The 26775-nt window shown below is 31.5% G+C and overlaps 1 protein-coding gene across 1 annotated transcript in view; it reads right to left on the minus strand.

Moving 5' to 3' along the window:
- Nucleotides 1-5147: 5147 nt before the first annotated feature.
- The window catches only part of LOC129219112 (tyrosine-protein kinase HTK16-like), a 79992-nt gene continuing 58364 nt past the window's right edge, over nt 5148-26775 (minus strand). The window contains exons 12-17 of the mRNA XM_054853432.1: nt 18294-18364; nt 15299-15445; nt 9657-9842; nt 9480-9571; nt 7853-7979; nt 5148-5897 (exon numbers count right to left, since the gene is read on the minus strand). Of these exons, the coding sequence (XP_054709407.1) occupies nt 5697-5897; nt 7853-7979; nt 9480-9571; nt 9657-9842; nt 15299-15445; nt 18294-18364 (824 nt within the window). The 3' untranslated portion in view covers nt 5148-5696. The remainder of the gene's footprint in view (nt 5898-7852; nt 7980-9479; nt 9572-9656; nt 9843-15298; nt 15446-18293; nt 18365-26775) is intronic.

Below are 26775 nucleotides of genomic sequence, written 5' to 3' on the forward strand. Positions count from 1 at the left end.
ATTTCTAACACCGAAAATTGACCAAAACTACGCTTTTAAGAGTTCAATTTGGAAAAATTTCCGTGAGATAGAGGTGATCCCCACACCTCTGTCTTTCTTCTGATTCAAAGACAGTATAAAAAGTTTAAGTACTTTTGGTGCCTATGGGGCTTTTTTCAAATCAATAAGTTGCACATAATTTCTCAGTGTTAAAAACTCATCTTACATTTTATAACTCACTCATTTTCATTAATTAGAAAACGAAAAATCACTGTACGAAGGGGCAGCAAAAAACCGCCACCTTGCTGTACATTGGCTGCACTTATGGCTACTGTGCGCTTAAAAAAAATGTGAGTGTTGGGGGGGGGGGGGGGCGCGAGCATTAGCTAAACCATTTGAACTGGCCCGCATTGCCTCCAAAAATTTACAATGTGGCCCTTGAGCAAAAAAGGTTGGAGACCCCGATCTAACAGTATCTCGATAGCATGTAAAATAGCATGCAAATGACAGAAGCTTTGCCAAGCATTAATTTACTCAAAAAAAAAAAAAAAAAAAAAGAGCTAAAACAATTTATATTAGTATTCTAAGACACTTATGTCACCTTAGCTACAATTGAAATTATGTTAATAAATTCGAAAAAAATATGCAATACAATTTTCAAAATATGTATTGAAAAAAAAGTCACCAAAGAGTTTTCTATGGCAGTACATTCCAAATCGAACAATAAATCTATTTCAAAAGCAATTGTTTGGGCGGAGGGAATGAAAGCATGGGATGCCAAAAGTACCTTTTGAATTTTAGCTTAATAAGCAAAAATGTAGAAATTGTCCAACATTAGGAAGAGAAAAATATGAAGCCAAGCCTTGCCATAAAAGATCATGGATAAAATAGAAATGAAACATTATTTCAAAACTATGTCACTCAATCAATATACATTATGGCGACCTACACTAATTATTCAGACAACTTCTGTGGTAAAAAGAAATTATGGGCCAAATAATTAGGCTAATTACTGAAAAGCTCTGAAAAAAAGAGAGAAAAAAAAATCTTCAGCCAACTTTAAAAGCAATCATGGATAAATGGTCTGGAGGGAATATGCCTTTGATGTACAACTGTTCTTACACTCCTTCAGTGGTTGCAAAGCATCATATGAGGCAGTGAGAAGCAAGTGGACATTTTCAAGTTTTGAGTAAAACGTGTTTAAAGATAAGGTTCTAGGTAGGCTTTCATTGATTTTTCTTCCTCAAAAATTCTGCATAGCAGCACCTACAATGTCTACTAGTACTATCTCTTGTTCCAAGACAGAGGAGAGGTTCACCTACAATTTATACTGGTTATCTCCAAATTTTTAATTTTGCCACTTACATCCCTTTGCATCTCACTGCCTTATATGAGCATCTAGACTGTGAGCCAGAGAAAAGTGGCAGTTTTAATAATACTACTTTCATGCAATCCAACTTGTTGTTTTTAACTGAGTTGTCAGCCAACAGTCCGATGTTATTTTATAGAGACAAAGCAGGGGCGGATCCAGAAATTTTTCAAGGAGGGGGAGAATTTTTTCATTATTTACTCTTAAGAACTCCAATTTCTAAGGAAATTCAAAGGATTGTATTGAACCCCATTGCTTTCCCTTATGTAATCAAAGGTGTCATACAGTTGTGTTTCTTTCAAAAAATATTTATGGTACACTTTTGAACCTATCCCTAATATCATCTAAGATCGTCTAAAATTTAATTTTTATATTTCAATTTCGGAAAAAACCTGTCGAAAGTTCCTGTCCCCATCCCCAGTGTAATAAGAAATCTGCTACGATTGCATTTTTAAGAATTCAGTTCCGGAAAAATTCTGGGGAAGAGCTCCGTTTCTTCTAACACCATAGACTATTATGTAAAATCGCGTTTTTGAAACTTTACTATCAAAAATATACACGAAGAAAGTTCCATTCTCTCGGCTCAAGGAGGGGGCCCTCCTTTGCATCTGTCCTTGAGACAAAGGCGTAATACAGAAAATACTTGGAAGATATTACTCCATTAAATCTATGCTGTTTTCAGACAGTTTACTTATGTCAAAGAACTCATGCCAGTAATAAAAAGCATGGTACAATCTGAGCAAGGGATCACATCTTTTAATTTTTCAAATAGTAAAATGTAGTTTTTGGAGTTGTGAGAAAAAAGGACAGTGCTCTTTTGTACTATTTTTTATTGATTTCACATTCAAGTTCAAATTTTTGGGACAATACATATTAATTGAGGCAGTGAGAAGCAAAGGGATGTAAGTGCCAAACTTAAAAATTTGGAGATAACCAACACAAATGGTACGTGAACAACTCTTCTGTTTTGAGGCAAGATATAGTATTAGTAGCCCTGGTAGGTGTTGCTATGCAGCATGATTTAGAAAAAGTTTTCAATGAAAACCTACCTAGGATCAGAACTTAAAACGCGTTTTATTCAAAATTTAAAAACGTCCACTTACATCTCTTTCTTCTCACTACCGCAATTTATCTTTTATAATTTACAAGTATTGCTCATGGTTAGCTGTAATTTCTTGCTGCAAAAAACAAATGTGTAACAATAAAGGTCTGTTTGACTTTGTAAACATTAAAATTTTGAATTCGCAACTTTTATTTAACTATAAACATATAGAGTAAAGTGTATAAAAATATGTAGTTTTCAATGAGAAAGAAATTCACAACTATAAAATGTAACATTTTACAAAAATACAGACTAATTCCTAAAACTCAATGAACAGTTTTATCAATACGATATGTTTTATCAATACAACATACTAGTAAAATTGATGTTTATAAAGATTGTTCCACAAAAATGTACACAAATTAAAAGAATATGTTCGAAAAAAATGAATTTTAATTCATATTTTCACAAGATTTGTCAATTGAGCAAAAATATCTTTGTTGGAAAGAAACTTTGCTTTAAATGTTACTTTGTAATTATGAAATTCATATACAACAACATTTTCCACTAACTTTCACTGCCTATTTCTAAGAGTGTAAATGAGTAATGAGCACACTTGAAAGTTGAGGCATTTTCACAATGTAGGTAAACTATCTTGGATAAAAAATTGTTATCAAAAATATTATAAGAGTTTGATAATTGTCCACCAACTTTCACTTACTATTTCTAAGTGTGTAAATGAGTAATGAGCACACTTGAAGGTTGGGTCTTTTTCAAAATGTAGGTAAACCATCTTGGATAAAAAATTGTTATCAAAAATATTTTCGATGTTTAATAATGACGCATATGATTTATCTTAAAATATTTCTTTCCATTACAAAAATATTTTTAAAGATGCTTATCATGATTTTTTCAAACAAGTATTTACAAATACACCCTGTGCGAATTAATGTGAACAAAGGGAAATTTTAAACAAAATTAATTTATTTACCGAAATATGACAAAAATCAATACAGAAGTTATTTTTTTCGGAGGTCAAAATATAACTCAATTAAAAAAAAAGGAGGTTATACATCCTATCACCTTTATAAGCAACATGTCTATTAGGCTTGTTGCCTAATTAGTTGTTATTTTATTAAAGTATTTTTAATCCTATCATAAATAACTGCAATTTAACAATACCCGATTTAACGATTTCCTCAATTTAATGATACATTCCACTGGATCGTGTTTGACTTTTTTATTTGTTGCCTGGCTTTACATCCAGACACCAACAGTCTTGGCCAAACTGTTAAATAATGCACATGAACACCAACATCAAATACAGTCAACTCTCGATAACTCAAAGCCTTATGACTCCAATATTCCTTTATTTCGAAGTTTTTATTTGGTTCCAAAATAATTTAGCTTTTAATACAATGTTGTCTTGATATCTTGAAATCCTTTTAAGTCTAAGTTTTTACGAAAGTTTCGTTTTCATTTTATGCATAAAAATGCAGACAAAACAAACAAAAAAAAAGTCGCCCTTTAACACATTGCTTTGCTTATCAACTTGTGTGAAGGGAATAATTTATAAAATAGTGCTACTTAATACGAGTATTGCAAAATTGAGTGAAAAGTATCGGATGCAGCTTTTTTTTGCTTTGGCTGCCGACTTTAATTTTCTTGCCGACTAATATTTGAGAAACTTAAAATTTTGGAAAAAATTAATAAAAAGTAGCTTTTATTTTTTGGATGATTCAAATAATCTGCTCTTAAGACAAAATGATATATGTATGTAATGTGAACTAGAACTGAAATCAAGAGAGAAAAAATTGGACCAACAACATACAAACTAAATGACGTTTTAAGGTGCATTAAAAAATGTAAGCATTCAAAAATAGTTGCTCTTTTCGAAGAATCTTAATAAAATTTATTTTCTGTAAAGATATTTTTGCATAGTACAAATAATTAATTTTATCTAAACTATAAGTGCTATGTCTGTTCATTATCACTATTCCTGAAAAAGGAAATAAAATTGTTCTTTAGAACACTCAGAAGGGCACTTTAGATAACTGGAATACTGATTACTTAGATGTTTTAGCCAGACCATTGGGACTTAAGAGTTATTGAGAGTTGTAAGCTGAAAACTAGTCTTATTATGACTTAATCTTTCTAATGAGAAATACATAGTTTCTGGCTCTTGCTGAACACTTTTGCCACAATGGTTTTCTGATGAAGTAAAAATTGAACCAGTCTTGACTTTTAATTAATTCTATAGAAAACACCTTCACATTTTGAAGCGATTTCATGTTGTTTGAGCTTGCCCTTTTTGGGAAAATAATGATGGATAATCATTTTCTCGGTTTGAAATTGCTCAACAACAAGACTTACAGATAATATACTTGGCCAGGCCAGTACAGAGATTAGGACGGGCAAAATCTATTGCCATTATCAATTAAAAAATAGAAAATTTGAATTTTTGACAGCTTGAATATAGGTTACGCTTTCCGTAATCACAAGTATGTGCGTGTATGTGTCCGACCAAGGGGGTGGTGTAAAAATAAGAACATTAGACGTGGACAACATTCAATGGTCAAGTGAAAACAATAAGCAATTTGTGAATGCTCAAAAAAAAAAAAAAAACTTGTTCACATTAATTTACATAAGGCTGCACTGAGCCATTCCATGGGAAATGGTCATTTTGTCCTGCAAGTGACGCCTCATATATTTCATTAAAAGTAATACTTTAAAATATTAATGAACAAATTTTTTCTGCTTCAAATTGCAAACTTATGTGTGATTTCTTAAGCAAAACATTTTGTCATCACCCTTTAAAATTATTACTTTTTAATAAAACACATGAACCATCATGTGCAGGTCAAAGGGTTGACTTTTTCATGGAATGAACCTACTACAGTGTCACATAGAGTAATTCTTCATCATTTATAAAAAATAAAATTTAGCTTGATGAGTATTTATAAAAAGCAAATACAACAAAGTTCACAATAAAAATAATCAACAAAAAATGCAACTTAATTCTATTTTTAATTGACAAAAGAATTTCTAAAATTTATTATAATTTAGCTAAAGATTTTACATTGAAAAATCATCCTTTTTTATGTTAAAACATATTTTAATAAAAATTTCTTGTACTATTTTCGTCCCTCAGTTTTTCATTTAAACATATTTAAATACAAAACGCTATTTTTAAACAGTTTCCGTAACAGTTCCCTTTGATTTTCCTTAAATTTAATATAATAAATTACTTTCATTTTATTCATTCGCAGAAATAAAATAATATACATCATATGGTATTTTCCTAAATTAAAGGATTTCTTCCTCACACTTAAAAAAATTCCATAAAGGTTTGTAATCAACATCAGTACAAAACGAACTGTACAACTGCTTAAATGTTGGTCTATTCTCTGGATTATATTGCCAACATTGGGACATAACTTTTTGTATTTTTTCAGGACAATCTTCAGGTATGCTGAGCCTTTGGTTACATTCAAGCAATTGGATAACCTGTAAAAAAGATTACAAATTTAAGCCAATTAACAGTAAGTTGCAATGTTATAACATTGCAACTTACACTTGAGTTTGAAATAATGTTGAAATTTTAAATATCTACTTTCTCTGCATAATTACTTCATATTATTGAACTATAATCAACAGTTTTGGAGCATTTTGTTTGTATAAAGCTGTTGAAAAGCTTTAAAGCACCTACATGTAATAATCACATCATTACAGTGAAATACCATTACAACCAGGGTTGCAGAGTTGGAGGGAAAATGACCATTTTTTTTTTATCCAAAAACCAGTCTGACTCTGCAAGCACTGGCTGAGTTTTGGACTTTGATTCTTGAAATTTTAACCCTTCGAATCCTGACTCTGACTTCTTTACCCTAAAGTTATTCTAACTTCCCAGCCTTGGTTACAAGGAACAACAAATAGCCATAAATGTTCTATGTTGTAACAAGAATTTTGTCCATTCGAATTCAAGCACTGTAGTAGCAATGATATCCGGACTGAAATTTAATTTTGCTGAAACGGACATTTGGTGGCATTGATTTTCTTTCATACAGGATTTCACTGTATTTACCACAAATGCATTCTAATTTAGTTTTCTTAGAGAGGATAACGAGAAAGTCATAAAGGAAAAAAAATGTGTTTCTATTTTTTCTCATTCAGTAAATATTATGCAAAAGAATGTGTTTGTATGATATGTTCAATGTGCCATTTCATTGAGTAAATTTCATTTCAAGTAAACGAATAAGTTATCGCTTGAAGCATAATAATTTGTTTCCCTTGTACTTTTTTAATCAAAAAAAAAAATGGCAGGAAATTTGCACATGGGCTCAGTATGGTTTGTTTTGTTTTCATCTCTGATTATAGTATGATAAATAAGAAACTAAATTACGATGTTTAAAGCTATTATCCATATGCAAGTGAATAAAAGTATAAAAAAGATAAAAGCAGGAAAAAAGCAGGAAGCTTCTTAAATACCATATTTTAGGATTTGGTTTCATAATGAGAAGCTAGTTTTTTTTTTTAATTATACTTGACTTTTTTGTTTCTTTTCACTAGTTGGTACCAAAACTAATGTCACAAGTAATTTTTCAACCAAAACCAAAAGTGAACAAATTCTGTTTTTGTCGAACACAGCTTTAATAGGGGATATGATTTTCCTTAAAGAGTAGCATACTTATACAATATTTAGGGAATCTTTTTGACACATGGAGTCTATCATTAAGAACATGATCATTAAGAATCATTCCATCAGAACTATCCAGCCTAGCTCTTTTCAACTAGGGAGCTGTTTGAGAGGTAGAGAGTGGAGGAGTTTACTTTCAAAACGGATTATATCCACTTTTGGATTTTTTTCCGTCAGAATCTTTAATGTAAGCCCAATTAACCAATGAATTTTTTTCTTCTCTAGATGGTTTATATCTACTGTTAAAAAATGCATAAACAAAGTGGAGCGAAGCACCGGCAGCATTTCCAATCAAGCGTGATACCCGTCCGTATTAAGAGATCGCAGCACCTTGCACAAGTCTGTTATCAGGTAGGCAAGCATGTCCTCAAACTGTGATTACTAAATCCATATTAAATATTTTTTTACAATTAAATTTTGATTAATTAATGACTGAACTGAGATTAGTTGTGATAAAAATTGATCATATATAACTGTGATAAAAATTGTGATCTATTAATACCTATACAACGTTGTTATTTGAATCGGCTGGGGTAGTTTTATTGTTCAACTTAATTGGATCGAAGGCCTTTTTTTTTTTTTTTTTTGAAATGGAAAATGAAAAGATTAAGTAAGTTGGAAGGGAAAAAGTAGAGTAAAAAAAAAAATTATTTTTAATGTTTTGATTATTTCGTTACAATCTAATCAAGTTTATTCCTGATGAAAATGAGTTTTCTTTGCAAAAGGGGATGATATCCACTGTTTTACCCCAAAAGGAAGAGACTACCTGCATTCCCGTCATGTCTCCATAAGGCGGATCTCCATATGTAAAAAGCTCCCATAATGTAATGCCATAGCTCCAAACATCACTTGCATGAGAAAATGTTCCATAATTGATAGATTCAGGAGCATACCTGTGAAAATTATTTACAGCACTGTATTATTATACACTATGTTAAAAATAAAGATACAACAAACAGGAAACAAATTATCATGACTAATTACATTGATTTGTAATTGCAAAAAAAAAAAATGTAGAAGAATATCAGTAGCAAACCAATCTACTCATGTCACTATAACATTTCAATGTTTTAAAGTAGAATGTGCAGTAAATTTGAACTGACATAAGGAATTCTATAATAAAATGTTGAGTCACCAATAGTGATTCTTGAACAAAAATGAAAAGTGCACAGAAGAAAGGCGAAATGTTATTTTTCTTAATAGAATAGAGCTTAATATAGAAATACTAAATATTTGTAGGGTAGAAGTTGTTGCATTATTTATAACAAGTATGAAATAAAAAGAGTCGAGGCACAAAAACACAAAAAGTTCAATGTACAAAGGAGAAAAACTAGGGTTTGAAGTTTCAACCCTAAGGAATCAATGGATTTGTCAATGGCAATTCTCAACAGGCAGCCCCGCAAGCTTTTGTGAATGGCTCAATAAATGCAGACAAAAACTTGGAAGCCATTAATAAATTTTATTTTTGTTCAAAACGTCCAGAAAAAAACACCTTTTTTCTTCTTACAAGTAGTTTTAGTTTTGATGAGGCACCCGAAAGGATCATTTTTTAGATGAATCAGATTTACTTTTACATTGCAGCTGGTGGGAAATATTTCTCGGGAATGTTTGGTCCAAGAAACAAAAGGTACTACTGCTGTCCAACTGTAGTTAAACATGACTCTTTCCACAGTTAGTAGGTCATTAGCATGAAGGGAAGAAAACATTTTGTTCTTCATTGAAAGAGAAGCAGAAAACTTTTGATCAGCCAAACTGAGAGAATGTAGATCACTGACATAAAATATATTTTTTATTTTAAAAACATCAGCTGTTGATAAGCCAACTGCAAAAAAACATTAAATGTATAAATTATTTTCAACACTGAAGTATCACCAGGAGTATAAGTAAATAAAAGTGCCAAAATTTTTAAACTATGCAACACACCTTTTAAAAACTGAATCAACAGCAACTTACTTCATTCTGTTGTGCTGAACTTTTTTGAAAAAAAAAAAAAAAAAAAGAGTTAGAAGAAAATGCAGCAAAATAAAACTAATTTGTGTTAAGTTTATTTCATTGAAATTAAATTCATATAATTGGTTCTCTGTTTAATGAGGTTCTATTTTTAATGACTTTCTCTATTTAAAGACGACCTTTTACGATCCTAGATGCTCTACTGTAGTTTTAAAAGCATTCTATTTAAGGATGCATTCTACTTAAGGACAATTTTTGTGTCATCCCTTGAAAGTCATTAAATAGAGCATTAGCTGCATAATAAACATCAATTAATAAGAAATGGGAATACAATAAAAAAATTAAAATAAATGAAGAATTTGATTACACATGAATAGTCAAACAATTCGTTTTAATTATTACTGCATAAACTATTCTACACAAAAGAAATGATTAAAACATACCACTTAACAGGCCATCTTCCACCAGTACTTGCTTTATAGTACTCACTACCTGTTCCTATGGCTCTAGATAAACCAAAATCACTAATTTTTGCCTGTAAATTTCAACGAGTTATTAACAATTTCTTTAAAAGCTATATTCATAATTTAAAAAAAAAAAAAAAAGAACAACTGAAATACCTCAGTTTTACTCGACAAGAGAATATTTCTTGCAGCCAAATCTCTGTGAACAAATCGTTTACTCTCCAGGTAAGTCATGCCCCATGCAATTTGAGCAGACCACAAGATTAGATCATGAACATTAATTTCATCTTGAAAATCTAACAGATAGTCAAACAAGGAACCCATTGGTACGAGTTCTTGAACCTTAAAGAAAAAACTTTTGTATAACAGCAGAAACAATTGGTTGATTCAAAAATAAATAATAAATGCTTTAAGCTGTTGGCAAGTTATTTCATAATTAATATGGCTTGGTAATGCCAAATTGTTTAAATAAATAAATAAATAAATAAACAAAACTTTTATCAAAATTTAACATTGAGGAAAGAAATTTTGCATGTAGCAAAAATTTGGACTTCATTCTGACATACTAATACTGACCAGGAAATAGGTTGTATTAGAGGTGAACCCCGTTAAGACAAACTCAATGTAAAATTGAAAATCTTACCGTAGTCTTAACCATAGTTGTCTTACTTGAATAACAATAAACAACAAACAATAGGACCGGAATAATCATCTTAAGTGTGTTCAAATTAAAGAGGTTTGACTGCATTCATAAAAAGGTGAAATGTATTTTCAATAGATTTTTTATTTGTAATACAAAATGATATCCAAAGAACCTCTGCGACCAGCATAAGAGAAAAATGTGAGAAAAAAGCATGATGTCATATGTCATTGTTCATTGATTTTATTTTTAAAATTTAAACACATTTAGGATAAATTCTAATATTCAGAATATTATAGGCTTTTAAGTTAAGCAATGAAAAATCTAATACTGTATATTAATTTCAAAGAAAGAAACTAAATACAAGACATTAAAAATAATTCAGTTGTTCTAAAACTTCATTATAAACAAAACCTTTTAAATGCACCAAATAGTTTGGATATATTTTTCAAGTTTAAACTACTGCAAAAGTTGCAAAATAAATAAATACATGAATGATGTTATTAATAATGCAAAGCAGATACTCACTTTTTTTTGTTGCCACAATTCTGAACAATGCATTATTCTATATATCAACATTCAAAAATTACATACGACACTGCTACATGAATGAATCAGTTTTTATCACTATTCCAGTTAGGGCCTGTTTTGTTCATTGTTTTTATGAACAATATTTATAAAAATATTTCTGGGAGCATGAATTGTTTTGCTGATAAAATGTCAAAGTTAGTAGGTAGTTAAGAGTGTAGAAAATGAAGAACAAGCAAATCAGCTGCAAGAGGATCTAGATCATATTACGGAGTGGGTTGATAAATGGGGTATGGCTGTGAATGTTGGGAAATGTCAAGTGCTACATTTAGGGCATGGAAATAAGTGTACAAGTTATTATTTGTAAGGTTCAGTCATTAGTCAGGCAGAAAAAGTTACTGATCTGGGCGTCTTAATAAGTCAGGATTTAAAGTTCAGCCAGCAGTGCAGCATAGCTAGTAACAAAGCCAATAAGATGCTTGGGTTTATCAATAGATCTATTTCAAACAAATCTAAAGAAGTTCTTCTGCAATTATATATAAGTTTGGTAAGACCTCATTTGGAGTATGCTGTTCAGTTTTGGTCTCCTTATCTTAAGAAAGATATTAATGTATTGGAAAGGGTTCAAAGACGGGCTACAAGGCTAATAAATGGACTTTCTCATTTAGACTATGATTCCAGGCTTAGAAGGCTAAAAATGTACAGTCTTGAGCAAAGAAGAGACCGAGGGGACATGATTCAGTTGTTTAAGTTTATTAAAATGCAAGATGTTACGGGGCTGAAGTTTAGCACTGAAAACAGGACAAAGGGTCATTGTTTTAAGCTATTTAAATCTCAGGCCAACATGGATATTAGGAAAAATTATTATTATAGCAGGGTAGTGGAACCTTGGAACAGCTTACCGGAAGAGGTGGTAATGAGCAAGGGAGTAGACAGTTTTAAGAGGGCCATTGATTTTCACTGGGGATTGTAAATTGACTAGGACCAGTCTAGCTGGGCCCAGAACCTGTTGCTGGTCATCACTTTTGTATTTTGTATTTGTATTATTTTATACTTTGTTATTTTACAAATGTGGGTATGGGAAATGAAAATTCTTTGTGCTCATAGTTTGATTTAGTTTATAAGTGTTTTATTAATTAAATTCTGATAATTATTTTTTGCCAGTGTTTTAAATTATCAAAACACAAACCTTAGGTCAGTTTTTCTTTGATAATTTTTAAACGCAATATTGAACTCTTCTGCAAAATCACAAGATGCTCCACAAAACCACCATAGATGGTTCTCAAAGCCTTTGTTTAACAATTTCAATCCTGCGTTTAAATTTTGCATTTTGTTCTCAATATTTGTTTATGCTTTTGTCCTAGTTTTTAAACTTCATTCAATTGAAATTTATAATGTCATTATTTTTCCATTTGTTACTGTGATCGTCAGGAACCACGTATAAAAATATGATAATGCGTAAACTATAAAAATATTATGATTTACCAAGAACACAAAGAAATCACCCTAGTTTGAGAAAAAGTTGGGTGTTTTAAAGTGCTTTATTTTGATTTCCATTTTAGAGTGGGGACTCTGGATAAAGTTACACTAGAATCCACAAAACACATGACAACATACATAAATTCAGTTTGAGTCAAAAGCAATTTTTATTTTACATTATCATAATTTGCAAAAGAGTGTAAAACTTACAAAAAGTTCAGGTTTGCCTGTTTTTCCCCTGATATTTTGATAGTTCTTATTATGCTTCATAAGGCCCCAAAATTCTGAATTTTTCAACTGTTTTTCAAAAATTTTTACGGGAGGAAACCCCCCAGATCCCTTAAAACTGGAGATAAACTATACCACAGTGAAGGTGGCCCTTGCATAACTCTTCTGATACCTCTCTCCCTCCCAGATTAAACACAAACACAAGAAAGCGGGAAGCAATATAAAGGGGGGGGGGCATGGCTTTATGTATCAGAGGGGGAAAAGACTTTAATAATTGACCAGTTCTGCCACCAACATAAATTGTCCAGGACAACAAAAAGGGCCTGCCATACCTGAGTTAGTTTAATACCCCTTAAGCCTAAATCCGGCCCTGGTAAACTATAATAAAAACGTAGAACTAATACAGTATATAACAGTTCTTTGATACAATTTTTTTGTAAGGGAAAGATTGATTTGAGATGGATCGTTTACAACGACAAGCCCCAGACACTGCAACACCTAAAGAACAATATCCGGCTAGCCATCGCCAACATTCCTGTCGATATGCTCAAATTAGTGGAACAAAACTTCAAAAATAGAGTAGATCAGTGCCACCATTAACTAATGGGAGCCAACATTTGCCTGATGTAAATTTTAAATCTAATTAAAATAAAAATTCAGAATGCATACAATATTTTATAAAAAGAAATAAATTGATAAATGAAGCACAGTGAAACCTGTGTAAGTTGACCACCTGCGGTGCGCTACTTTAGTGGTCAACTTAAACAGGTGGTCAACTTACAGAGGTTGATTTATATGATAAGTGCTAATTCGAAGCCTGAAAAAAGTCGTCAACTTAGACAGGTGGTCAACTTACAAAGGTGGTCAACTTCACAGGTTTTACTGTACTTTTTATTTTATTAACTTTTCAAATAAGCAAGTTTCCCTGCTGCACCATTGTACATGGTGCAGCAGGGAAAATATAATAATTTTTAATATAGCGTTAATAATGTTTAATTGAGGACCCTGCAAAAAGTTTCTGCCCAGAGTACTGCAAGACTTAGGGTCGTCACTGGTAGGCCAGAAACTTGACATACTTTGAGAGCTTCAAAATGGTCCTTTAAATGGTTTAAACAAAGCAGAAAAAGTTATTGTAACTGATATTTGTTTCTAGCGACAGGTACATGAACCTTTTTTTGGACATGTTTCATATGCTTCAAATAACAAATAAGCTTGGTAGCACTTGATGTCAAGTTTGCATCCACTAACATCAGGGGTCTGGCCAGAGGAAATTCCGGTCCGTTAACGGACCCTTCACAAAAATCCGATCAACCAAAACGGACCTTTCACAAAATCCTGATCAACCAAAATGGACCCTTCACAAAATTCTGATAAAAACGAATCTTTCACGAATTGTTTATTGGAAGAGAAAATCTCAAATCAAAATAATGCAGCATATTTCTATGCATAAAAAGGATAATGTTTGGAACCTTTTTTAAAGTTAAATTAGAGGTATCAACTTATACAAAATCTGCTAATTTTGCAAAAGAAAAAAAAACAGCATTCTTGTGACGCTCCTGCAAGCAACAAATAACTACTAAGGCCAAATAAATATAATGCTTGTTGTTGCTTTCTTTGAAAGAAAGTAACAGCTGAAAGTCAGTTTGGTTTATAATTTTGCTTGTTTGCTTTATGCAGCGGTGTTGTTGTAAACTTCTCTGACAAAGGGTCATATACAGCAAAATGAACTTAGGGTTACCAACTTTAAACCTACCGTCACTTAGCGAGCGTCTGGCGGGGCGATGTTCAATTGTTATTTTGGGAAAAAGTTATATGGGTTTGATTTTTCGATGCTAAAAAGGATTATTAATTTTAAATAAACTCTTTTATTAATCGTGTTTTTCTTTAGATGCCTACATTTTGAAAAGCCCAATTTGTTTACATTCAATTTGAGAATCATATTTTATTATTTTTTCAAGCTAACTTCAATTTATTAGGATGCAAATAAATGAAAAGTCTTTTTATTTTTGTAACAATGCTTATTTTAAGTCTTTAAAGCGGAATTCCATTTTCTTTTACGAGTCAAAAATTTAAATGCTGAATCGATGGTTCATTTTTTATTTTATTTTATTTTTATTTAACTGTGTTCAGACATTAATGATATGTTTATCATAGGACTCTAAAACGCAATTCTAAAACAATTTTACCAAAAATATTTATTTTACAAGCCGTTTTTACTTTCAATGTTTTCACTTTGAGGATTGCAATCTCTTTGCATCCGCTAGGGGAATCTGATTTTTGGAATTTTCGATGTTTAATATGCTTTGTTAAGATGTAAACAAATAAAAAAATTTTTTGTAAAAATCACGGCGTGTAAAAGTTTTAAATGAAATTCTGCGCTCTTTAACAATGTCTTGGTTCAAAAAGTTAAATGCTGAACCCCTGCCTGAATTTCTTTCTTAAAATTATTTTAAATACTATATATATAACATTTCTAGTATAATTTAACATAATGCAGAATGGTAAATAAATATTGATACTTGATGGGTGCCTATCTCCCAGAGAGCGATGCCACCCTCTCGTACCCCAATACTCGAAAAACACTCAAGAATGATATTCTCAACAGAAAAGAGGGAAAACACTCAACTTCAAGTATCAATAATGCAGTTGCGCCATCTCAAAATTCAAAAATTTCGTTTTTACAAAAAAAAATTTTTTTTTTCAAAATTTGATTTTTCACAAAATTGATTTTTCACTAAAATACTTGATTTTTCACAAAAATGGACCCTGTGAAAAATCCTGGACAGACCTCTGAACATACCTATATGAAAACTAAAACACATTTATTTCAAATTTTAAAGGCTAAAAACAAGTGCTTTAATCAATACTTTTAATTTCACCAAATTCTTTATGGATTATTTTTTATAAATAACTATGAACATACCATCATTAAAGGAGGGCCTAAGCATACTCCAAGTAACTTTACAACACATGGATGATCCAAACCCACCATTACTTCCACTTCACGAATAAATTCCTCTCTGCAGCGCTGTACCTGCTCATCACGCATAGTTTTAATAGCCACATTTACCTGCAAAGAAAATACAAAGAAAGGATTGTAATATTATTTTCATCAGTTTTATATTATGATTATCTTAATATCTAAGTTTAAACAAAAGCAAACATTATTTCCTTCAACAGTATTGGCACACGACATTACTGACCACTAAAACCAGTTAAAGCAGATGTTATCATTGATGTTCATAATCTTCACATTTTTTTAAAAATGATATTTCAAAACAATTTTGAATATTTTTTATTTCATGTTAAATTCAGATTAAAATTTCTTTTTTAAGCTGCTTTAATCTGTAAGACTTAACTGCAGTGTTTAGATATTTCATTTTCTTTGAACTACACCAGTTTTGAAAATGAAGAGAATTTACATATTTTGTCCCATCTCACATCAAGAAATAAACAAAATCTAAAACCACTGATTCGAGACAAAGATGCAAATCTCGTACGTCAAATACCCATGGGCACACATGGGTGTGGGCAGAGCTGGAGGAGAAATAGGTTTCAAACATGCGTCTGACCTACCTGCACCTTGTTCACTAGCACAACTCAGTGAATTTTTCTTTTTTTTTTGTAGTAACCAGTATTTTGATTTTAACCGTAAAAATTAGTTATTACCAACGTTTAGATAATGGAATGAGGTGGCAAATTGTGGGAACACTTGAAGTAGGCCAGTCTTAAGTCCAGGCTTATACAGAATTAAATTTAGCTCTTAGCACTGTGTGCAACTTATGGAGACAGTTTCAAGATACAGGAGCCATCAAGCAAAGACCTACGCAAGGTCGTCCAAGAAGTACGACAGCTAGAGAAGATCGGCATTTGTCTATTTTAGTGAAGCATAACAAGATTACTATAGCTTCTCAGCTCTCTCATGACTTATATGTGGCCACAAGAATCCGGGTTCCAAGGTCCACCTTTTCTAGAAGACTTCATAAGAGAGGGTTTTTAAGAAGACCTGCTGTTTGTATCCCTCTCAATACTACCAAGAGCTCATTTTGCATGGTGCACAGCATAGAGATTGGAGTATGGACCCATGTGAGACCACTGGAGTGGTTCAAAAAACTTTCTCTCAGCTAGAGTCCAGGCCATTCTTGATTTTTTTTGGACTAACTAATAGTATTATGCTGCAAAAGTTTAAGCTTCTTACCGGAATTTTAAGAGGGTGCTCAATGACCCCTTAATTTAACATTAGCCGTAGTATAGAAAATGCCACAAGTTTAGAAACATTTAATTTCCACAGCTGTTTTTTTTTTTTTTTGTTATTTTTATTTTATTGCAATTTATATGCATATTATTAGCGTATAAATTATAATATGTAGCATTGTGTTTTCGGTTCAATGCATTTTTTCAGCCCCCTCCCCCTTCCCATATGTATGAAGTCTGGGGGAGGGGGTTGAGCACCATCTTTCAGTTGAAATACGAAGCTAAAATTCCTAGTGTATTACTATCCACAAGTCTAAAAATATAGAGGGGAGGCCCACTATCTAGGAAAAACTTTTTTTTTACATGTATTTTTGAACCACTCTAGATACCATTCTGTTTACTTTCAAGTCTAGGTTCAGCATAACCAACAATTCTTGTTGTATGTTCATATGCAAAGCCTGATTACCGCAGGGACACGTGGGGCACAGGCCCCTCCTCTTAGATTTCAGGGGGACTAAAATCCCCCTAATTTATCATGGTAATTAAAAATAAATGATAATTTCACTCAGAATCTAGAGTACAATGATATCATTGATATTTTTGCAAATGCCAAGACAAGGAAAAAAATCTCTTATTTGTTGATAAAATTTCCCCTTAAAAATTTAATATCTTTTGCAAATCCCAAAACCCACTCACAGTTTAGTTTGTATTTACTATTAAATGTTATATCATAGATAATTTTTGTGTTTACAGTCACGGGCAGATTTTAACCACATCTTATATAATTGTAATTTATTATCTCTTCTACTTTTTAAATGTGCCTTTATATTATATTGTGATATGAGGTACCACCAAATTTAGCACAGCTGTGTTAATACGCAAGTATCGAAATATTTTATTGTTTCTTTAATAGCATAAGGGGGGAATATTTTTTTTTGGGGGGGGGGGGCATAGAATGAATTTTGAGTGCTAGTTTCTTCAAATATTTTGAGGGCTGAATATGAGGCTGAAATAGAAATGTGCCCCATGTCCAATATCAGAATGATCGGGCTCTGTTCATATGGATCCAAAAAGGGACCAGCTACCTGCCCTCCAATATCTAGATAATCAACCCTAATGGTAGAGGAGGTTTAAAAAATAAAGATATTCATTTCAGTGTTTGTTCAAAAACTCAACTATTTTATGAAAAAAAATTCTGAACTACAGTAAACTCTTGATTATGTGCGGATTAGGGTGGCAGGGTAACCACAAATAATCCAAATATTAGGTAGAAAACAATACTGATGTATACACTAGCTGAAAAATATGAATAAAACTCAGACATACATTTAAATTCTAGCTAAAAACAATAACATTGATTGTAAAAAATATATGTAAAAGCTAAAAACAAACAATAACATAATCATAAGTCATCACCACTGGATAATCCAAACCACTGATAGTCTGACCACCGATAATTGGGAGTTTACTGTACTTTAAAAATAAATTTTTAATTTGGATAAAATCCAAATTTTTAAGCTTGCTGCATTCAGATTGTTTGCTTTGTTACTTTAATGTGTCCTGCACTACCATACCTCCCCTGTGTTACTGACATGTTCTTTCAATCTGAGTGAAATTTAAAAATTAAAAAAAAAAAAATTGAAAATCAAATAGACAAATATACAAATGCATAGAACAAAAGAGTATTCCCATAACAGAAAAAAATTATAAACAAAAGAATTTACTTCTATATTATCTAAATTCAGCCATTTTCCACAGAGAACTGATCCAAACTCTCCTTCTCCAATAGAATCACCTATAATTTGCCAAATTTAGAAAGATACATTTTATGGTTTCAGAATATTTTAGTAAAACTAATGAAAGTTTTGCATTAACCCCACCATCTCAACACTTACATTTTACAGAAAAGCTTAAGAAGTAGAAAGCATCAATCTATATATTTTGAAAAATATTAAAAATATTGGGCAAAATGAATAAAATTTCATAAACTTAAACTTGATTTTCAGAGAAAAAAATTTAAGAAAAAACTGAATCCTGTGAATGAGTACACTCGCGACTTTCAGGAAAAAAAATAGGTTGGTTTTGCCATGTTTTTTCAGGAATAAATATCTTAAAAATAAGAAACATTAATTGTAATAAGCATGACTAAATATGACATTATACAGTTCTCAAATTCTTGAAATGAAAAGGTTTTGTTTTTACATTTGTGATTTTTGTAGATAAGTATGTCAAGAACAATTTTCGCAAACTGTTAGAGTTACGTTTTTTTTTTTTTTTTTGCATAATCAACCATATGGAAAATTCTTGATTCTGCCATACTTTCATAGTCTGTTTTTTACTGTAATCAGTCTTTGATTGACAAACAGACAATATGAAGATAAATTTCAATGAGAAAGTATTGTTCTAGTTTTTATTTGAAAGAGTTGGATAAAAATGATTAACAACAAGTTTTCAAGAGTTCTTTAAAAAAATATTTTGAAATTTTACCTCTCTCTCTCTCAAACTTTAGAGCATATTTTTGTACTAAATTACCAGTGAGTACGTATGACATATGGCTTATTAACATGACTTGCTTATTTTAGCAATATAGTTTTCAGTAATATAAATAACTAATCAATCAAGAGTAAAAAGAAAACTTAACTGCACCGAAGAAGATGTGCAAAAATCTTTTTATGTCAGTTAATGAAAAATAAACAGGAATGTTTAGACCAAAAAAAAAAAAAAGGTTTGCAAGCATGAAACGGTTATTCTTACAAATTTGCCAAATTATCTGTCTTTGTAATTTGTTATGGACTGAAGTTTAAAAAGATTTTCCATTGCCTGTACTAACAATCATATGAATAAGAGCAAATTAAATGTGACACGATTGTTCTTGGAACTTGAATAACCAAACACCATTCTGGGAATGTCTTATTCAAAACTTAGAAATTTAACTAATGCAATTTTATTCATAACCAATGTTTAATGCTCAAACCTGCTTCCTTTTTTTGTTCTGGTTTTCTACTATTTTATTTACAATAATTAGTTCAACAGAATTCTTCTACTGAAAATTGCTCAGCAGATCTCCTGCTCATGAGCATGATGAGTAATAGATTATCTTATTCCTTCAGAGTCTTAAAAAAGTTTAGTGTGATAGCAGTTATAATCTGCATCTGCCAAATAGCAGGAAGGGCAACAGTGAGTTTGTAAACAATGAAATTGATTTTAAGTTTTGATGTTCCTGTAATAGTGAAAATATATCATCACCTAATCTTTACTAATAATAAAGCAGTAAGTCTCTCTGTTCGGAGGATGTCTGTAGGATGTCTGTGACGCGCATAGCGCTTAAACCGTTCGGCCGATTTTCATGAAATTTGGCACAAAGTTAGTATGTAGCATGGGGGTGTGCACCTCGAAGCGATTTTTCGAAAATTCGATGTGGTTCTTTTTTTATTCAAATTTTAAGAAAAAAAAAACTATCATAAATTACGAAATTATCATAACGTGGAATCGTAACATGGGCACAAGCCAGTTGGCGAGATACGAAATTATCATAACGTGGAACTGTAACGTCGGTACAAGCCAATTGGCGAGAAAATTCACCATACATCATTTGTAAATATACAAGCGAACCAAAAGACCTTTAATTTTTCTATTACGGGCGAAGCCGTGCGGGTGCCACTAGTTTTAAATATGAATATATCATGATTGTGAATTTTAGGTCAAGATGTTCAGTTTTTTTTTTAAATCTTCGACCTATCTATTGCTATAAATTTTTATTTTCTCTTCAATGTTTTGTCAAAAACAATAATCAAATTAACAAAGCTTTGAGTTATTGAAGTGAACAACTCATCTTCAAATTGGTTATTCAGCAGCAATTGTTTTTCCAAATGTGAATCAAGGGTAAGCAACAGCGATGTAACACTTGCAAGTTTGGTGATAATGTTTCGAAAAATAAAACTTTTCATTGAATTACTTCCAGATTTCTTCTAAAGCATGTTACTATTATCAAATAGTAATCATCATTTTTAAGGTCACCAAAGAATAGTCATTCTGTTGGCCTAGAGCCATTAGTTTTGGTTCTTGAAGACAATTCCTAAAGTTTTAGAAGGTTTATAAAAAGTTCCAGAACTTACTTCCTTATTTTTTTGAACTTAGAATGTCATCCCAATATTTAACCGGCGCACAAATCATTCCCCAGAGCCATTATTCCCTGCATGCCTAGCATGTGTTTGTTGACCCGCCATGATGATGTGACGTCATAGTAAAGATGTTGAGTAACTTTTTGCTGTGTGCATGTGGGAAACAATTTTAAAGATTTGAGTTTTAAATAATGAACTGGGGGGGGGGGTTGAGTAGTTTCACCAATATAATTTATGCATTCTTTTTAGATATGCGTCCTGCCATCGTGCAGGGGGATTGGGAATGGTATTCAAGTGTGAGTTCTCAATCAATCTCTTTTTCTTTATGACGTTTAACTGCAGTTCAATGTATTGGTGATGTGCTGAGATTGCGTCTGGGAGCTGAGTACTCTAAGTTGATTGTTCCACGTTGTATAGTGGATTCTTTTTGAAAGATGTAGGAATTTCTTTGGTATAGCCCAGCTATAAATGGGGGCATGTTCCAGTTGTTGCCATGAGATGTTTTTAAGTGGATTATTTTCTTTTTATAACATAAAAGTTTAAATCAAGTCATTTTGCTGGTAAAAGGCCTAGCAGGCAGGAATATTGAAGATTCAGACTCAAGAACTGGATTTTATGTCCATTAGAATTCTTCGTCCAATGGATGGTTCCTGGTATCCAACAGTAACGTAACTACAGGGTCTGGCGCTCCTGGCGAACTTAAAAAATCGTGCCTCTCCTCCCCGTAGGGCGCCTCGATGGGAAGTCATCAGAGATCACTGTGACCTCAATTTTTTTTGGGGAGGGGAGGGGGGGACATGGACTAATTAATTCGACAAATTAGGAGACAGTAGTGCAACTTAAACATTCTTTTTTTTTGACTAGTTTTCAACGATGCCCAATGTTCCTTTGCAGTATATGTAATGTATGTATGTGTGTGCATGTTCGAATTTTATCATTCGGTAAAAGTGAGATTTCATTCGGTGAATTGAGAATTTTCCCCTTCCCAAAAATTTTAGTTCTCCCCCACCATTTCACATAAATTCAATAAAACCAATGTTATTTGCAGTTCGTTAATATATATATATAAAAAGTATGTACATTCTTGAATTAAATGAGAAAAACATTTTCTGTTCCGTTTATAGTAATGATTTTTTTTTTTCAAAACAGCTTTTACTTTTAATAGAACTTGTTTCAAACCAATAGGAGAATGTATAATATAAACATAATTTACACATTTTCTAAAAGAAAGAAAGAAAAATAATTTTTTTTCAAATAAAAATCAAAGCATTTAAAAAATTCTATTATAATTAGGAAAGCAAAGCAAATACAAAAGCATAGCAAATCTGAAATTGACTAAAAAACATGACCATTTCCATACAGGCAAAATAAAACAAAAACACTACCGTATTTTCCTGCGTATAATCCGCGCATTATCTGCTAAAAAAGGCAAAGTTTATGAGGTATGGACTATACGCAGCCGCAGATTATCTGTGATTTTTTTTCCCCTTAACACCAAACCATTGAACCTCAATACTTTTACAGTAGGATTCACTGATCGAGACCGTACGCCGACTGAATGTTGTTTATTTTACCAAGCATGCTTGTTATTCCTCGCTGTCTGCCTGTATGTTGGTTATTTTACGTTGCTTGAATGTTCCTCTTGGCGATTCCGGTCATGTAAAATAAGCAAGATTACAGTGAAATAGGTAGCCATTTGCACAAGATTAAACCGTTTGCTCCTTTGTCTTGACTCTTTGTTTTTCAAGTAATTAGCGTACTATAATCAAGGTTTCAAGAAGAAATCATTATATTTTAGATTATATTTCAGATTAATTTTGATTATGCATTCAAAGTAATTACTTTTTCACGTTTGTAGTATAGTTGCTTAAATGGTATGTTAAATTCAAACTTTATTTTTTTACATCGTATTATCCGCGGATTATACGAAGCATTTTGTTTTCTTCAGGCCAATTTTGGGACCTGCAGATTAAAGGCCGCCCACGGATAATACGCAGGAAAATACGGTATATCTTGGCTAATTAAAGCCTCTTAATATTTTGTTCAAATAAGGCTTTTTATGCTTAGATTATTTATTATAATGAGAGTAAATACTTAGCCTAAGAAAAACTACTAACTTCAAGCTACAATAAGACAAAATGTCGCCCCCATCCCGAAATTTTTTTAAAAATCATCTGGCATAGAATGCCCTCCACTACGGCTCCCTGGTATACAAATTATGTGATTTTAAAACAAATTATGTGCTTAGCTAAAAACTTAAACTAACTCAATGAATCGGAATAGAATTTCACGCCACGTGTAAACTCCCCCGCCCATTTTTTATTTGAGAATTAGGGATTTTTTCATTTTCCCCTCTAGCTCTTTTTGTTGCAAATTTAACTTTTATTTTTTATTTTATTCATAAAAGCAATTTTCTACTTATATGATAAATTTTTAAAAAAATAAAAAATGAATAAATAAACCCGATTTTTTTTTTTTTTAATCAGTCAAAATACCGCTGCCTGGCTGCTGCACCCCTGGCGAGAGCCACTCTTGCAAACCACTTGGCACCAGGGTAGGATGCAGTTCATGCTGCCCAGGGAAGTTTCATCAATTTTTCATTCTTCTGTTATTTTTGAGAGAAAAAAACTTCTTTTGTGTCCAAAAGAAAAGTTTTTGTATAAGATTATATCAGTGTTCAAAAAGCAATGCATTATACATTACAATTTTTTCACCTTTAAAATATATATTTTCCCCTTTAGCTCTTTTTCTTGAAATTTTTTAAAAAACATTTTAAGCATCTTTCAAATACTATGATCAAAAAAAAAAAATTATATCTTTAAAAAAAATAGCTTGTAGGGTATGAACTTTTATGTTGTTCATCTGAACTATTGTTTTTGGCATAGGACTCAAGGTGATTCTAGAATTAAACTAGTTATGTGAATTTTACTGGAACTTTAACGATACTATTTTAAAATGTGTCTTCTACTGATATTTATAGGATGAGTTTTAGTCAATTGTTGGGGAATGTGAATTTTTATTTACACTTGTTAATATTTGTATGATTCGATATATTTATTGTTCAATAAAATGTTTATTTGATTGTTAAATATATGTTTGTTATTCCTTTCCTCCTGAGCAGATCATTCCACAAATTTTCACTTAGGCTTGCCCATAACCTGTTTTTAGTTTTTCGAACTTCAGGTTTTTAATTGAGCTATCAGAAAAAGTCCAACAAATTCCTACTTCAAACATCAAATTCTCCACGTATTTGTCTCATTTCTGTTTTTATTTTAACTCACCAAAAAATTCTTTCTTATGCATGCATATTGATGTCAATGCTACTAAACTCTAACTCTCAAAATGCTAATAAATTAAAAAATGATCACATCTAAAAATGAAATATTTATATTTAAAGTTAATAAACAAAAGATAAAGTTAACAGCATAATCAATAACACAATTAAGATTTAAGCATACTGTATATTATATCTTATTAAATTTACAATGCATTTTCTGCCTAGTTAGACATTTATTAAACAAATTTTTAGTTTACAATTATAGAAACACAGTTTATACACAACACAGCTATTATGTAACTGTGTTGTACATATTTAAATGTAGAGTTCAACTTTCTGTGGGAAAACCAAGTAAATAAATAAACCAGAATAACTTATATTTAGATTTCCTCTAGAATCACTACATGTGTGTGTCAAATCATCCAAATTTAATAGTCGGCTGTGCCGTCATGTCTCACCTTTTGTCCATCATTATTTTTTACCAATTGACATCTATGAGAAAAGATCAAATTAATGTTTTAAGATTTTTTCAATGATAATCATGCTTTGGAGATTTTTTTTTTCAAAAATTCGATTTTTGATCACTTCTTGGAGTCGCACTTTTAGTATGAACTTAGGAAAATCTCCTTAATTTCTTTATTTTTCAACCAATTAATCTGAATTTGGTATCGATTTCAAGCTCATACTTTTATCTTTCAGTATAAACAATAGAAAGCGTTCTGTGAATAGTGGGGTGTTGCTGCTCCTTATCTAAAGTCAGTTTTATGCTTTTTCAATTGGGAGATTTAATAAGTCATATTTCTGGAGTACCAACTCATATCTGCATCAATTTTATTTTGTAACGCATTTAAATCATTCTCTTGCTATGTAGAAAAAACTAGAACATTTTTTTTTTGTTGTTTTGAAATAAAAAAATAAAGTTTGTTTTGCAGAAAATTTACTTCAAATACTAGTCTTCCATAGCTTTCAAGCCCTTTTGAGTCAAAAAAAGTGCAAAAACTTTTCAAAACAGTCAATAGTGGAATGTGAAAGACTAAAAGTTGATTTGTATCTATTGTATGTCGTTAAAAAATTGTTCACTTTGGAAAATAATTGTGCAAAACCCCCGTTTCACACTTGACAAAAGAGAAAGAAAAAAAACCTTTTTATTGAAAATATATTAATATTAAGAATAAGAAAAAGAATAGTTTAAAAAACATTTTTAATGGCATTATTTTTCTTTGACATTAACCCATTAATGCGGGTTTCAAAAAAAAAAAAAGAATAAGTTTTGATAATTTTATTAGTTTTTATTTATTTTATGTCTAGTGCATCATATACAAATTTAATTTTTCCCGTTGAATTTTCTATTTTTATTTTTATGGTAGATTTTTCTACCAAATGGCATTTATATACTCTGAGCATATTTTTTTTTTTTTTGTGAAAATTTTACATTTATTGTGTAATTTCAATAATTGCATTGATTATCAATTATAAATATCTATAATTGTCAAATTTACTTAGAGTGGTGGTAAAAAAAATTGCATCACTCGTGTCGCAAGGGATAGGAATATCATCCCGACTGCATTCAACACACAGTCAAGCGTCCTGTATCCCAGATGATTTGGGGATGTATTTCTGGTCAAGGAGTTGGTGGGCTTCACTTTATGCAAGGAACAATAAACGTTCAGGAGTATATTGGCATTTTGGAGGAGAAATTGCTTCCTACTATCCGGGATCACTTTACTTCAGTTCCAAACGTCATTTTCCAGGATGATTCTGCTCCTTGCCATAGAGCAAAACTGGTAAGTGACAATTTAATAACCTTTATCTTGCCATTAGACTTAAATTGACATGGGGTTAAGTAATTTTTTTCTCTAAACTCACACGCAGGTTCAGAAATGGAGAAATGAGCATGGGGTCAGCAGTTTGCCTTGGCCCGGAAACAGCCACGATCTATGTAAACAATTATCGGATTCCTGCTGTTAAATGTTTATTTCATAAGTTTTGCAGAACTTCACATACATTCATCGTTAATCGGTCAACCAAATCTTCTCACATAATCCCATTGTTGTGAAAGCGCGAAGGAGATGCAATTTTTTTTACTAGCACTGTAAACTTAGATAAAGTGTTTTCTGACAAAAATTTCAATTATTCAAAAAAAAAAAAAAAAAAGCATTCAGTTTGTAAAATAAAATTTCATCGAATATGAACTTAAAAAAATCTTTCACTAGAAAATTACAAAAAATGTAATTACATTTTAAAAATAATTCGGTATGAATAGTGAATCATAGTTTCAAAGATTCTGGTACTTCTGCCATTCTTTTACAGCACGTTTCACAAATTACCCATGAAAAAAGTGATCAACACAGTTTGTTTTTTTGAACAATTTCTAATACTGTATTCATATACGAATCAAAAAGGTCTACCCCACAGATGTACTTGCTATGTGTTTCTTTGACATAGGAACAATTTTCTTTTCCTCAGAAGCACCTCATTTGTTGCCCGATTCACATCATGTTCTGAATACTTTATTGCTTGCAACTGCAGCAGCAGTACTGCCGTTCCACTTTATAACATCATGTACATTGTCGCATTTTCACGCGCTATTCTTGGTTGATTGTGTGTGTGTGTTTCTTCATTTCATTTCTTGAATTCAATGCAGCATCCTATTGCATACTCTCTTTCAATGCATAAGTTGAAAGATTACCCCTATTAGAAAGTTCTTTTAGCACAGGAATACAAGTATAAAACTGCTCATACTGGCACGGGTTTCCTCTGGTACTTAGATACTTATGGCTTTTTCAAAAGTCCAAGTGAAACGTCAAT

Source organism: Uloborus diversus, chromosome 3 (assembly GCF_026930045.1).
Source record: "Uloborus diversus isolate 005 chromosome 3, Udiv.v.3.1, whole genome shotgun sequence".
In the NCBI taxonomy this organism is placed as follows: domain Eukaryota; kingdom Metazoa; phylum Arthropoda; class Arachnida; order Araneae; family Uloboridae; genus Uloborus; species Uloborus diversus.